The sequence below is a fragment of the Salmo trutta genome, chromosome 21 (genome assembly GCF_901001165.1).
Source record: "Salmo trutta chromosome 21, fSalTru1.1, whole genome shotgun sequence".
Classification (NCBI taxonomy): Eukaryota; Metazoa; Chordata; class Actinopteri; order Salmoniformes; family Salmonidae; genus Salmo; species Salmo trutta.
Genome location: NC_042977.1, coordinates 48,857,805 through 48,872,996, shown reverse-complemented (window position 1 = coordinate 48,872,996; position 15,192 = coordinate 48,857,805). Strand labels below are relative to the sequence as shown.

The window sequence follows — 15,192 nt, the reverse complement described above, 5'->3', positions numbered from 1 at the left end:
GATTGCTGATTTTAAATAAAATATTTTATTCAATTTTAGAATAAGGCTGTAACGTAACAAAGTATGGAAACAGTCAAGGGGTCTGAATACTTTCCGAAGGCTGAGTGTGTGTGTGTGTGTGTGTGTGTGTGTGTGTGTGTGTGTGTGTGTGTGTGTGTGTGTGTGTGTGTGTGTGTGTGTGTGTGTGTGTGTGTGTGTGTGTGTGTGTGTGTAACATAGGAATTGTATCCGGTAGTATGGCTGTAACATACAGTGCCTTCAGAAAGTATTCATACCCCTTGACCTATTCCACATTTTGTTGTTTTACAGCCTGAAGGAAAAAGGAAACCGCACAGAGCTCTGACGAAGACCGTGAGGCCGATACGTAAAGCTTATTAAATATCAGTGATACTATCAAGAGCAGTGTGCGGTTTCCTTTTTCCTTCATCCTGTTTCAACTGTTGTCATGCACCTGCATTAAGATTGCTCAGATGTGCCTTTTGAATGTTGTTTTACAGCCTGAATTCAAAATGAATTAAATTTATGTTTTTTCTCACCCATCTACACACAATACCCCATAATGACAAAGTGAAAACATGTTTTTAGACATTTTTACAAATGTATTGAAAATGAAACACAGAAATGTCTCATTTATATAAGTATTCACACCCCTGAGTCAATACATGTTCTGAATCATCTTTAGCAGTGATTTCAGCTGTGAGTCTTTCTGGGTAAGTCTCTAAGAGCTGTGAGTCTTTCTGGGTAAGTCTCTAAGAGCTGTGAGTCTTTCTGGGTAAGTCTCTAAGAGCTGTGGGTCTTTCTGGGTAAGTTTCTAAGAACTTTGCACATCTGGATTGTACAATATTTGCACATTATTATTTAAAAAATTCATCAACCTCTGTCAAGTTCATTGTTGATCTTTGCTAGACAGCCATTTCCAACTCTTGCCATAGATTGTCAAGCCGATTTAAGACAACTGTAACTAGGCCAAATTCAACATCATCTTGGTAAGCAACTCCAGTGTATATTTGGCTTTGTGATTTAGGTTATTGTCCTGCTGAAAGGGGAATTTGTCTCCCAGTGTCTGTTGGAAAGCAGACTGAACCAGGTTTTCCTCCAGGATTTTGCCTAGACTATTCCGTTTCTTTTTATCCAATAAAAAAAACTCCTTAGTCCTTGTCGATGACAAGCATACCCATAACATGATGCAGCCACCACCATGCTTGAACATATGAAGAGTGGTACTCAATGATGTGTTGTGTTGGATTTGCCCCAAACATAACGCTTTGTATTCAGGACAAAAAGTAAATTTCTTTGCAACATTTATTGCAGTTTTACTTTATTGTGCCTTATTGCAAACAGGATGCATGTTTTGGAAAATTTTTTGTTCTGTACAGGCTTCCTTCTATTCACTCTGTCATTTAGGTTAGTATTGTGGAGTAACTACAATGTTGTTGATCTATCCTCAGTTTTCTCCTTTCACATCCATTCAACTCAGTAACTGTTTTAAAGTCACCATTGGCCTCCTGGTGAATTGTCTAAGCGGTTTCCTTCCTCTCTGGCAACTGAGTTAGGAAGGACGCCTGTATCTTTGTAGTGACTGGGTGTATTGATACACCATCCAAAAGTGTAATGAATAACTTCACAATGCTCAAAGGGTTATTCAATGTCTGCTTTTTATTTATTTTCACCCATCAACCAATAGATGCCCTTCTCTGCAAGGCATTTATAAACCTCCCTGTTCTTAGTGGTTGAATCTGTGTTTGAAATTCACTGCTGGACTGAGGGACCTTATAGACAATTTTTGTATGTGTGGGGTACAGAGATGAGGTAGTCATTCAAAAATCATGTTAAACTCTATTATTGTACACAGAGTGAGTCCATGCAACTTATCATGTGACTTGTTATGAACCATTTTTACTCTTCAACTTATTTAGGCTCCACATAACAAAGGGGGTTGAATATTTATTGACTCAAGACATTTCAGCTTTTCATTTTTATTAATTTGTAAACATTTCTAAAAAATATAATTCCACTTTGACATTATGGGGTATTGTGTGTGTGTGTGTGTGTGTGTGTGTGTGTGTGTGTGTGTGTGTGTGTAGGCCAGTGACACAAAATCTAAATTTAATCCATTTTAAATTCAGGCCGTAACTGGAAAAGTCAAGAGGTGTGAATACTTTCTGAAAGCTCTGTAGTAATTAGAACCAGTATGTATGACTGTAACATAGTAATTGTAACCAGTATGTATGTATGACTGTAACATAGTAATTATAACCAGTATGTATGACTGTAACATAGTAATTATAACCAGTATGTATGTATGGCTGTAACATAGTAATTATAACCAGTATGTATGTATGACTGTAACATAGTAATTGTAACCAGTATGTATGACTGTAACATAGTAATTGTAACCAGTATGTATGACTGTAACATAGTAATTATAACCAGTATGTATGACTGTAACATAGTAATTATAACCAGTATGTATGACTGTAACATAGTAATTATAACCAGTATGTATGTATGACTGTAACATAGTAATTATAACCAGTATGTATGTATGACTGTAACATAGTAATTATAACCAGTATGTATGACTGTAACATAGTAATTATAACCAGTATGTATGTATGACTGTAACATAGTAATTGTAACCAGTATGTATGTATGACTGTAACATAGTAATTATAACCAGAATGTATGTATGACTGTAACATAGTAATTGTAACCAGTATGTATGTATGACTGTAACATAGTAATTGTAACCAGTATGTATGTATGACTGTAACATAGTAATTATAACCAGTATGTATGACTGTAACATAGTAATTGTAACCAGTATGTATGTATGACTGTAACATAGTAATTATAACCAGTATGTATGACTGTAACATAGTAATTATAACCAGTATGTATGTATGACTGTAACATAGTCATTGTAACCAGTATGTATGTATGACTGTAACATAGTAATTATAACCAGTATGTATGTATGACTGTAACATAGTAATTGTAACCAGTATGTATGTATGACTGTAACATAGTAATTGTAACCAGTATGTATGTATGACTGTAACATAGTAATTGTAACCAGTATGTATGTATGACTGTAACATAGTAATTATAACCAGTATGTATGTATGACTGTAACATAGTAATTGTAACCAGTATGTATGTATGACTGTAACATAGTAATTATAACCAGTATGTATGACTGTAACATAGTAATTATAACCAGTATGTATGTATGTATGACTGTAACATAGTAATTATAACCAGTATGTATGTATGGCTGTAACATAGTAATTATAACCAGTATGTATGTATGACTGTAACATAGTCATTGTAACCAGTATGTATGACTGTAACATAGTAATTATAACCAGTATGTATGTGTGACTGTAACATAGTAATTATAACCAGTATGTATGTGTGACTGTAACATAGTCATTATAACCAGTATGTATGTGTGACTGTAACATAGTCATTATAACCAGTATGTATGACTGTAACATAGTAATTATAACCAGTATGTATGTATGACTGTAACATAGTCATTGTAACCAGTATGTATGTATGACTGTAACATAGTAATTATAACCAGTATGTATGACTAACATAGTAATTATAACCAGTATGTATGACTGTAACATAGTAATTATAACCAGTATGTATGTATGACTGTAACATAGTAATTATAACCAGTATGTATGACTGTAACATAGTAATTATAACCAGTATGTATGACTGTAACATAGTAATTATAACCAGTATGTATGTATGACTGTAACATAGTAATTATAACCAGTATGTATGTATGACTGTAACATAGTAATTATAACCAGTATGTATCAAATCAAATCAAATGTATTTATATAGCCCTTCGTATATCAGCTGAAATCTCAAAGTGCTGTACAGAAACCCAGCCTAAAACCCCAAACAGCAAGCAATGCATGTGAAAAAGGCACGGTGGCTAGGAAAAACTCCCTAGGAAAAACTCCCTAGAAAGGCCAAAAACCTAGGAAGAAACCTAGAGAGGAACCAGGCTATGAGGGGTGGCCAGTCCTCTTCTGGCTGTGCCGCGTGGATAAGACCAGGAGAGACCAGGCGACTGTAACATAGTAATTATAACCAGTATGTATGACTGTAACATAGTCATTGTAACCAGTATGTATGGCTGTAACATAGTAATTATAACCAGTATGTCTGTGTGATTGACCGTAATGCTGTTTCCTGTGTGTGTTGATGTGTTCTGCCTACACTGGGCTCGCCTGGTCTCTCCTGGTCTCTCCTGGTCTTGCCTGGTCTCGCCTGGTCTCGCCTGGTCTCGCCTGGTCTTGCCTGGTCTCGCCTGGTCTTGCCTAGTCTCGCCTGGTCTCTGTAGTGACAGACTGTAAGCACAGTAAACAACACACAGAAACAGGTCACCGTATCTCCAGTCCTACATAACCAAGCTAGGAAAACCTCTGAGGCCAGTATATCTTGTAGCTAGTCTATTCAATTGAGTTGATTTTGTGTGTGTGTGTGTGTGTGTGTGTGTGTGTGTGTGTGTTGTGTGTGTGTGTGTGTTGTGTGTGTGTTGCAGGAGCTGTGTCAGTGTCGTCCATCCGATGGGAACTGTTCGTGTTGTAAAGAGTGTATGCTCTGTCTGGGGACACTGTGGGAGGAATGCTGTGACTGTGTCGGTGAGTACCATGTACATGATGGTTAAAGATGAGCCGTGTGTGTGTGTGTGTGTGTGTTTCAGCTGTAAGGTGTGTATGCTGTGACTGTGTCGGTGAGTACCATGTACACGATGGTTAAAGATGAGCCGTGTGTGTGTGTGTGTGTGTGTGTGTGTGTGTGTGTGTTTCTGCTGTAAGGTGTGTATGCTGTGTCGGTGTCGGTGAGTACCGTGTGTGTGTGTGTGTGTGTGTGTGTGTGTGTGTGTGTGTTTCAGCTGTAAGGTGTGTATGCTGTGACTGTGTCGGTAAGTCACATCTCACAGTACAATATGTGTGTCGTTCATAAACAGCGGTGTGTGTTCATAGAAGCCAGGCGTCCCCAAATATTTGACCAATATTATTATTTTTATTTTTTTACAATACTAAAATAATTGATCTTTCGTCACTCTGTGTTTTTCATAATTTTCAGTCAATTCGCAAGTGGCTGAATCTCACCAGAGAAATCATCAGAGAGAGGGAAACAGCGCCCCTCTGTCTCTCTATGTGTAGTCTGTGTATCTGATGCTGTGTGGACCAGAAGAGTATTACATGTTGCTACCGTAGCGTTCTTTTTTTTAACCTTTATTTAACTAGGCAAGTCGGTTAAGAACAAATTCTTATTTACAATGACAGCCTACCAGGGAACAGTGGGTTAACTGCCTTGTTCATGTGCCGAAGGACAGATTTTTAACTTGTCAACTCAGGGATTTGAACTTGCAACCTTTCAGTTACGAGTCCAACGCTGTAACCACCTGCCGCCCCATTTGATTGGTTGATGCCAAACAAGCATTTGACCTTCCTTGATAATTAAAAAAATATGTCTCTACTCTGGTGTCTCTACTCTGGTGTCTCTACTCTGGTGTCTACGGTGTCTCTACTCTGATGTCTCTACTCTGGTGTCTCTACTCTGATGTCTCTACTCTGATGTCTCTACTCTAGTGTCTATGGTGTCTCTACTCTGGTGTCTCTACTCTGGTGTCTCTACTCTGGTGTCTCTACTCTGATGTCTCTACTCTGGTGTCTCTACTCTGATGTCTCTACTCTGATGTCTCTACTCTGGTACCCAATGACTGAAGACTCGTTACTGGACTCTGAAAATGAATGGAGTTCTACCTGTTCACACTATCTATTGCACTGAGCTGAATTATACTGTACTGAGATTGCTTGGATATTTTCTATTCACATTGCAATAAAGTTAGATCATAGCTGAATCAAAGATCACATAATGATCTCAGTATTCTACATAACAGAACCGAATATAATGGCATAGTATAATGTTACTGTAAGACAGCACATTGTTTTTTCTCATGTGGCCAAAACTCAACAGCGCGTGCCACTTGGAAAAATACACAGCTAGGCTAAGACCATCTGCTCTAATATTCGTTCACTCCATCCTTCAACACAACACTGTAGGATCCTTCAACACAACACTAGGATCCTTCAACACAACACCGTAGGGTCCTTCAACACAACACTGTAGGATCCTTCAACACAACACCGTAGGGTCCTTCAACACAACACTGTAGGATCCTTCAACACAACACTGTAGGATCCTTCAACACAACACCGTAGGGTCCTTCAACACAACACTGTAGGATCCTTCAACACAACACTGAAAGATACTTCAACACTGTAGGCTACTTCAACACAACACTGTAAGATACTTCAACAAAACACTGTTGGCTACTTTAACACAAGACTGTAGTATTCTTCAACACAACACTGTAGGATCCTTCAACACAACACTGTAGGATCCTTCAACACAACACTGTAGGCTACTTTAACACAAGACTGTACTATTCTTCAACACAACACTGAAAGATACTTCAACACAATACTGTAAAATCCTTCAACACTGTAGGATACTTCAACACTGTAGGCTACTTCGACACTGTAGGATACTTCAACACTGTAGTCTACTTGGACACAACATTGTAGGCTACTTCAACACTGTAGGATACTTCAACACTGTAGCCTACTTCAACACTGTAGGATACTTCAACACAACATTGTAGGCTACTTCAACATTGTAGGCTACTTCAACATTGTAGGCTACTTGGACACTGTAGGATACTTCGACACCTTAGGCTACTTCAACACTGTAGGATACGTGGACACTGTTGAATCAACACTGTAGGCTACTTCAACATTGTAGGCTACTTCAACACTGTAGGATACTTGGACACAACATTGTAGGCTACTTCAACATTGTAGGATACTTCGACACTGTAGGCTACTTCGACACTGTAGGCTACTTGGACACTGTGTAGCTCAACAACGTCTGAATTCATATCCATGAAACTGACTGACATCAGATGGTTCATTTGTTTTTGAAGAACGATCACAGACGATTGGATGCGGTGTTGTTTTGTCTTACAGTATTCTTTGATGTTGTGTTATGTAGAATATTGTGATCATAATGTGATCTTGCCGACATTAATTGAGCTTTAATCACATTTTACTAAACGACAACCATTGGCCTGAGTAGCCTGTTCTCCGCGAGTAAAGTAGAGAATACGCATTGTTTAGTGTGGTGGACTAAATATCCCGAAAAAGTCAAATCCGCAGCCACTCTGATAAAGTAAACTAGATATACTGCCATGTACTCCCATAGAGAACTGTTTTGTCTTTTGGTAATCCGTCTGGCCCTGCGGCCTTGTGAATGTTGACCTGTTTAAAGGTCTTACTCACATCGGCTGCGGAGAGCGTGATCACACAGTCTTCCGGAACAGCTGGTGCTCTCATGCATGTTTCAGTGTTATTTGCCTCGAAGCGAGCATAGAAGTAGTTTAGCTCATCTGGTAGGCTCGTGTCACTGGGCAGCTCTTGGCTGTGCTTCCCTTTGTAGTCTGTAATAGTTTGCAGGCCCTTCCACATCCAACGAGCATCAGAGCCGGTGTAATACGATTTGATCTTAGTCCTGTGAGAGCATTGCTGTGTGAGAGAGAGATTATGATGGTTTCACTTGCTTTGGCAATGTTTACATATGTTTCCCATGCTAATAGATAAAACCCCTTGGAGGGATGGAGAGAGAGAGTCCATTCCCAATATGTTTCCAGTCTAGTGCGAAAACAGCACCTGTTTTTGATGTGGGTGTAATTCTGTGTGCGTGTGACAGTGTCTGTGAGTGGTTTGGGCTGACTGACGAGGGTGAGGTAGAGGGGAAGCAAAGTTTGTATTTGGGGTGGAGGGAGGGAGGGAGGAGTGGAGGGAGGGAGGGAGGGAGGGAGGAGTGGAGGGAGAGAGGGAGAGTGGAGGGAGGGAGGAGTGGAGGGAGGGAGGGAGGAGTGGAGGGAGAGAGGGAGAGTGGAGGGAGGGAGGAGTGGAGCGAGGGAGGGAGGGAGGGAGGGAGGAGTGGAGGGAGGGAGGGAGGGAGGGAGGGAGGAGTGGAGTGGAGGGAGGGAGGGAGGGAGGAGTGGAGGGAGGGAGGAGTGGAGGGAGAGAGGGAGGAGTGGAGGGAGGGAGGGAGGAGTGGAGGGAGGGAGGAGTGGAGGGAGGGAGGAGTGGAGGGAGGAGTGGAGGGAGGGAGGGAGGAGTGGAGGGAGGGAGGGAGGGAGGGAGGAGTGGAGGGAGGGAGGGAGGGAGGGAGGGAGGAGTGGAGGGAGGGAGGAGTGGAGGGAGGAGTGGAGGGAGGGAGGGAGGAGTGGAGGGAGGGAGGGAGGAGTGGAGGGAGGGAGGAGTGGAGGGAGGGAGGGAGGGAGGAGTGGAGGGAGGAGTGGAGGGAGGGAGGAGTGGAGGGAGGGAGGAGTGGAGGGAGGGAGGGAGGAGTGGAGGGAGGGAGGGAGGAGTAGAGGGAGGGAGGGAGGAGTAGAGGGATTGAGGGATGGAGGAGTGGAGAGAGGGAAGGAGAGAGAGTGGAGGGAGGAAGGGAGGGAGGGAGGTAATGTGTTTGGTGGTTTTTCTGAAACAGCTGTCTTGGCTCTGTCTTTAGCATTGGTTGGTTTGTAATCCAATATTCCTCCATCAAACTCTGCTGCTCATTGAATGATTTATCTAATTCACTTAGACTCATTACAATGTTAGGCTAATCATATCTGATGCTTCTCTGAAGTAACAGCTACTCTATATCATAAAGATAAAACAATTGTAATTTTAATCAAATCATTTTGGTCAGAACTACTTGCATAGAAACCACTAAACCTTTTAAAATGTATTATCATTCTCTCTCTCTCTCTGTCTGTCTTTCTCTACCTCCCTCCCTTTCTCTCTTTTTTTTCACTCCTCCATCTTTCTCTCTCTCTGTCTTTCTCCCCTCCCTCCCTCTTTCTCCCTCCCTCCCTCCCTCCCTCCCTCCCTCCCTCCCTCCCTCTCACACTCTCTCTCTCACACTCTCTCTCTCTCTCTCTCTCTCTCTCTCTCTCTCTCTGTGTCTCTCTCCCCTCCCTCTTTCGCTCCCTCCCTCCCTCCCTCCCTCCCTCCCTCCCTCCCTCCCTCAGGGATGTGTAACCCTAAGAACTACAGTGATACTCCAGCCACCTCTAAGAGCACAGTGGAGGAACTCCATCGACCAATCCCCTCGTTGTTCCGAGCCCTCACGGAGGGTGACGCCCCTATCAACATGATGGTGGTGTCCTTCCCCGTTGCCGAGGAACTATCTCACCACGAGAACCTGGTCTCCTTGCTGGAGACGCTTGAAGACCAGCATCAGAACATGTCAATCCCTGGCAACAGCATTCACGCAAGATACGACACTCACGGTAGAGGAACCGTAGAAATAGATTGATTAGACTGTGGAACCACAGAAATATATTAATTAGACTTTAGAACCACAGAAATATATTAATTAGACTGTAGAACCACAGAAATATATTAATTAGACTGTGGAACCATAGAAATAGAAAGATTAGACTGTGGAACCATAGAAATATATTAATTAGACTGTGGAACCATAGAAATATATTAATTAGACTGTGGCACCATAGAAATAGAAAGATTAGACTGTGGAACCACAGAAATGTATTAATTAGACTGTGGAACCATAGAAATATATTAATTAGACTGTAGAACCATAGAAATAGAAAGATTAGACTGTGGAACCATAGAAATATATTAATTAGACTGTGGAACCATAGAAATATATTAATTAGACTGTAGAACCACAGAAATATATTAATTAGACTGTAGAACCACATAAATATATTAATTAGACTGTAGAACCATAGAAATAGAAAGATTAGACTGTGAACAGTATGACGTAACAGAGACTGCTGGTGTTCCTTTCAGTGGTAGATCCAAGGAGAGACATGTATGTCAAAGTACAACTGTCTGTTTAGACCACGTTGTAACTGTGCTAGTAAAACACACGAAGGCAAAATAGAAGAGCTGTTAGTTCCCACTATAGAACAAACACCATGTCTGATACATCTGAGAGGATGGTGTGTTCAGTCTGTGGTGATGCTAAACGCTTGACCTTCTCTCTCTCTACAGTATCTACAGTATCTACAGTATCTATCTATCTATCTATCTATCTATCTATCTATCTATCTATCTATCTATCTATCTATCTCTCTCTACAGTATCTACAGTATCTATCTATCTCTGTGTCTCTCTACAGTATCTACAGTATCTATCTATCTATCTATCTATCTACCTATCTACCTATCTACCTATCTACCTATCTACCTATCTACCTACCTACCTACCTACCTACCTACCTACCTACCTACCTACCTACCTACCTACACACACATATCTACCTACCTACACACATATATCTATATATATATCTATATATATATATATATATATATATATATATATATATATATATATATATATATATATATATATATATATATATATATATATATATATACACCAGAGTGGGTGCCATGTGGGATGTACCCCAGAACACCCATTGTCCTCAGTAATGAAAACATTGAGGGTTAAATATGACTGCTTTTTGCAGGTAGCTACTAACTACGACGTTAAATATGTCTACATGGGATTACTGGAACGGCTTTAAATATGTCTACATGGGATTACTGGAACGGCTTTAAATATGTCTACATGGGATTACTGGAACGGCTTTAAATATGTCTACATGGGATTACTGGAACGGCTTTAAATATGTCTACATGGGATTACTGGAACGGCTTTAAATATGTCTACATGGGATTACTGGAACGGCTTTAAATATGTCTACATGGGATTACTGGAACGGCTTTAAATATGTCTACATGGGATTACTGGAACGGCTTTAAATATGTCTACATGGGATTACTGGAACGGCTTTAAATATGTCTACATGGGATTACAGGAATACTAGTTCTGTGTTAAAGATGCAGTTACTAAGATAACTGACCTGTGTCCTATTTTCTCTCTGTATCCCTCCTCCCCTTCTCCCCCAGAAAACATGTGTACGGTGGTCTACTTTGACGACTGCGTATCCATCCGCCAGTGTAAACTATACTGTGAGTCGATGGGAGGGTCGAAGTACCGCTGGTTTCACAACGCCTGTTGTCAGTGCATCGGCCCGGAGTGTCTGGACTACGGCAGCAAGGCTGTTAAGTGCATGAACTGTTTGTTCTGAAGACTGACGGTGGATGGATCCATGAACTGTTTGTTCTGAAGACTGACGGTGGATGGATCCATGAACTGTCTGTTCTGAAGACTGACGGTGGATGGATCCATGAACTGTCTGTTCTGAAGACTGACGGTGGATGGATCCATGAACTGTCTGTTCTGAAGACTGACGGTGGATGGATCCATGAACTGTTTGTTCTGAAGACTGACGGTGGATGGATCCATGAACTGTTTGTTCTGAAGACTGACGGTGGATGGATCCATGAACTGTCTGTTCTGAAGACTGACGGTGGATGGATCCATGAACTGTTTGTTCTGAAGACTGACGGTGGATGGATCCATGAACTGTCTGTTGTTGAAGACTGACGTCTCCATGGGGGTGGAGACTGGTACCATATATATCGACCGAACCCATGGGCGGCTCGAGGGAGGGGCTAGACGATGCGGAAGCCTTTTCTCAACAATAGCCTATCACCCCATTAGTAACCCCAATAAATATTTGATTAATATATGAACGCATTTACCCCATACAGCGCCCATCGGAAAGTATTCAGACCCCTTCACTTTTTCCACATTTTGTTACGTTACAGACTTATTCTAAAATTGATTAAATATTTTTTTCCCCACATCAATCTACACACAATACCCCATAATGACAAAGCGAAAAACAGGTTTCTATACATTTTTGCAAAAACATAAAATAGAAATACCTTATTTACGTAAGTATTCAGACCCTTTACTATGAGACTCAAAATTGAGCTCAGGTTTATCCTGTTTCCATTGATCATTCTTGAGATGTTTCTACAACTTGATTGGAGTCCACCTGTGGTAAATTCAATTGATTGGACATGATTTGGAAAGGCACACACCTGTCTATATAAGGTCCCACAGTTGACAGTGCATGTCAGAGTAAAAACCAAGCCATGAGGTCAAAGGAATTGTCCGTAGAGCTCAGAGACAGGATTGTGCCGAGGCACAGATCTGGGGAAGGGTACCAAAACATTTCTGCAGCATTGATGATCCCCAAGAACACAGTGGCCTCCATTATTTTTAAATGGACGAAGTTTGGAACCACCAAGACTCTTCCTAGAGCTGGCTGACCGGACAAACTGAGTAATCGGGGGAGAAGTGCCTTGGTCAGGGAGGTGAGCAAGGACCTGATGGTCACTCTGACAGAGCTCCAGAGTTCCTCTGTGGAGATGGGAGAACCTTCCAGAAGGACAAATATCTCTGCAGCACTCCACCAATCAGGCCTTTATGGTAGAGTGGCCAGACGGAAGCCACTCCTCAGTAAAAGGCACATGACAGCCTGCTTGGAGTTTACCAAAAGACACCTAAAGGACTCAGACCATGAGAAACAAGATTCTTTGGTCTGATGAAACCAAGATTGAACTCTTCTGGAGGAAACCTGGCACCATCCCTACGGTGAAGCATGGTGGTTGCAGCATCATGCTGTTGGTATTTTTTCAGCGGCAGGGACTGGGAGATTAGTCCGGATCAAGGGAAAGATGAACAGAGCAAAGTAAACTAAAACATATTCAAAGATGACAAAAAATGTAATGTGATACAATTTTGTATCACTTATTTTCAATTTAAATCCGTAAAATAAAATGATAGCAATACCAATGCTAAACATGAAAACCTGCTCCAGAGCGCTCAGGACCTCAGACTGGGTCGAAGGTTCACCTTCTAACAGGACAACGATCCTAAGCACACAGCCAAGACAACACAGGAGTGGCTTCGGGACAAGTCTCTGAATGTCCTTGAATGGCCCAGCCAGAACCCGGACTTGAACCCGATCGAACATCTCTAGAGAGACCTGAAAATAGCAGTGCAGCGATGCTCCCCATCCAACCTGACAGAGCTTGAGAGGATCTGCAGAGAAGAATGGGAGAAACTCCCCAAATACAGGTGTGCCAAGCTTTTAGCGTCATACCCAAGAAGACTTGAGGCTGTAATCACTGCCAAAGGTGCTTCAACAAAGTACTGAGTAAAGGATCTGAATACTTATGGAAATGTAATATTGAAGTTTGCAAAAATGGCTAAAAACCTGTCATTATGGGGTATTGTGATGTCATTATGGGCTATTGTGATGTCATTATGGGGTATTGTGACGTCATTATGGGGTATTGTGACGTCATTATGGGGTATTGTGATGTCATTATGGGGTATTGCGTGTAGATTGATGGGGGGAAAAACTATGTAATACATTTTAGAATAAGGCTGTAACGTAACAAAATGTAGAAAAAGTCAAGGGGTCTGAATACTTTCCAAATGCTCTGTATATTACAAGCACCAGTACACAACAACCTACCCCTTAGCCACCTCAGTGAAACGTTTCTGGTGTCATCACTGACCAAACCTGACTGACTAGTTGGACCTATATGTTAATGATTGTGCGTAGCTGACTGAGAGGAATCTATCTGACTATCACTGATCTCTTTCATGTGTCTCTGAATGTAAAATATTTTCTTCCCACGGATTATTTTGTATTATTATATTGTGTTGCTACTGTAAGTTTCATATTTACATATGTACTTTATAATGATAATGTATTTTTTTACAATAATGGTCCACTTCCCATCATATTTGTTGTCTTGTGGTTAAGTGAACCCTTTCTATTCTGACAATATGAAACATTTATACATTTATAATACACTAGTAACCAAAATGGAGTTGTTTGGAATTGTCAGAACAAAGCTTTTGTACACAGTCTACTTTCAACATTTTAAGTGTCACTTCTACTTCTCACCAAATGACACGACACCTATAATTAGGGATGTAGTTCTGCCGGAGCACGGAGCTGCAGGAGCACGGAGCTGCAGGAGCACGGAGCTGCAGGAGCACGGAGCTGCAGGAGCACGGAGGAGAATACACAGATCTGATAAAAACTATTTATGAAAAATTCATTCTGATAACTTCTAAGTAAATTATATTTAATTACTACTAAAATTCCATGGGGGAAAAAAATGATAGAATGACAAACCAAATCAATATGTATAGCAGCAGTCTATAGATAAATAAATAAATAAATAAATGGTGGTTTCTTGCCTGTCTTCTCCCTGGTGGGGGACAGAATGATAAACAACTATAGGCTATGTGAAGTAAAATTCACCCTGTGTCTTCCTTGATGTTCATAAAAATTCCACAGAATCCCCTGTTGCACAGTGGAACCCAGAACGACATGTGACCATTTGGTACGGCGACAGTTCTGCCGAGGACACCCAAATCCAGAGTGGTCACCACAAAGCACCCAGGGAACCTGACCCTCTCTGGAAGTTTCTGTAGCCTTGCTTGGGATATTTATCCTATATTGGCTATTGGTTGAGACGCAGTGCCCGTTCTAGCTTGGTATGTCGGGGTGGGAAATTGGAAATGTGAATTGGGCCAAGTTGGAGGTAATAATGCATGTAAAGTTATAGTTAATATTGACATGCATGAATATACATCACCAAAAGCTTGATTTTTTTTTTTTTTAATGGCTGTTTTAAAACGAATTACCTGCAATTTTATGTTGTCATGATTTATGTCCACTACTTGATCAATTGATTTGATAGCATGTTTTGATCTATGCAAATAAATGATATGAAATCGATGAATAGTTCACCTCTGTTTTCTTTGATTCTGTAATAGGGTATATTGTAACCATGTGTTGAAGCTAATCAACTCAAAACTGTATTTATGTGTAAACTACACAATGCAATGAAATACCTTCTCACAATCCTCGCAAACAGGGCCATAGTTAAACTACAGCATATGTATTAGTATATACACTAGGCTATAGTTAACAAAATATCTATATCCCATAGTCTTGGGTTTATTAGATTATAGGCCTACTGCAAATTATTGTTGTTTGTTCCTGAACTGTCCGAATGGCAGAACCATCCTTCAGCCATCCTTCAGCCATCCGTCAGCACCACAAGTTGGTTCAACTTCTGTAACATCATTGCGCCATCCTGGCGCTGTCCTATCAGCATCA

The 15,192-nt window shown here is 40.9% G+C and overlaps 1 protein-coding gene across 2 annotated transcripts in view; it reads left to right on the top strand.

Moving 5' to 3' along the window:
- Positions 1 to 14,809, top strand: part of LOC115157603 (twisted gastrulation protein homolog 1-A-like) — a 43,542-nt gene extending 28,733 nt beyond the window's left edge. Inside the window, exons 3-6 of one of the 2 annotated variants that reach the window (XM_029705990.1) lie at positions 4,571 to 4,670; positions 9,125 to 9,385; positions 11,039 to 11,101; positions 13,991 to 14,809. In XM_029705990.1, coding sequence (XP_029561850.1) covers positions 4,571 to 4,670; positions 9,125 to 9,385; positions 11,039 to 11,101; positions 13,991 to 13,998 — 432 coding nt within the window. In that variant the 3' untranslated portion in view covers positions 13,999 to 14,809. Of the gene's footprint in view, positions 1 to 4,570; positions 4,671 to 9,124; positions 9,386 to 11,038; positions 11,801 to 13,990 lie in introns of those variants that run through there. The other variant, XM_029705989.1, reaches the window with a different exon arrangement.
- The last annotated feature ends 383 nt before the right edge of the window (positions 14,810 to 15,192 follow it).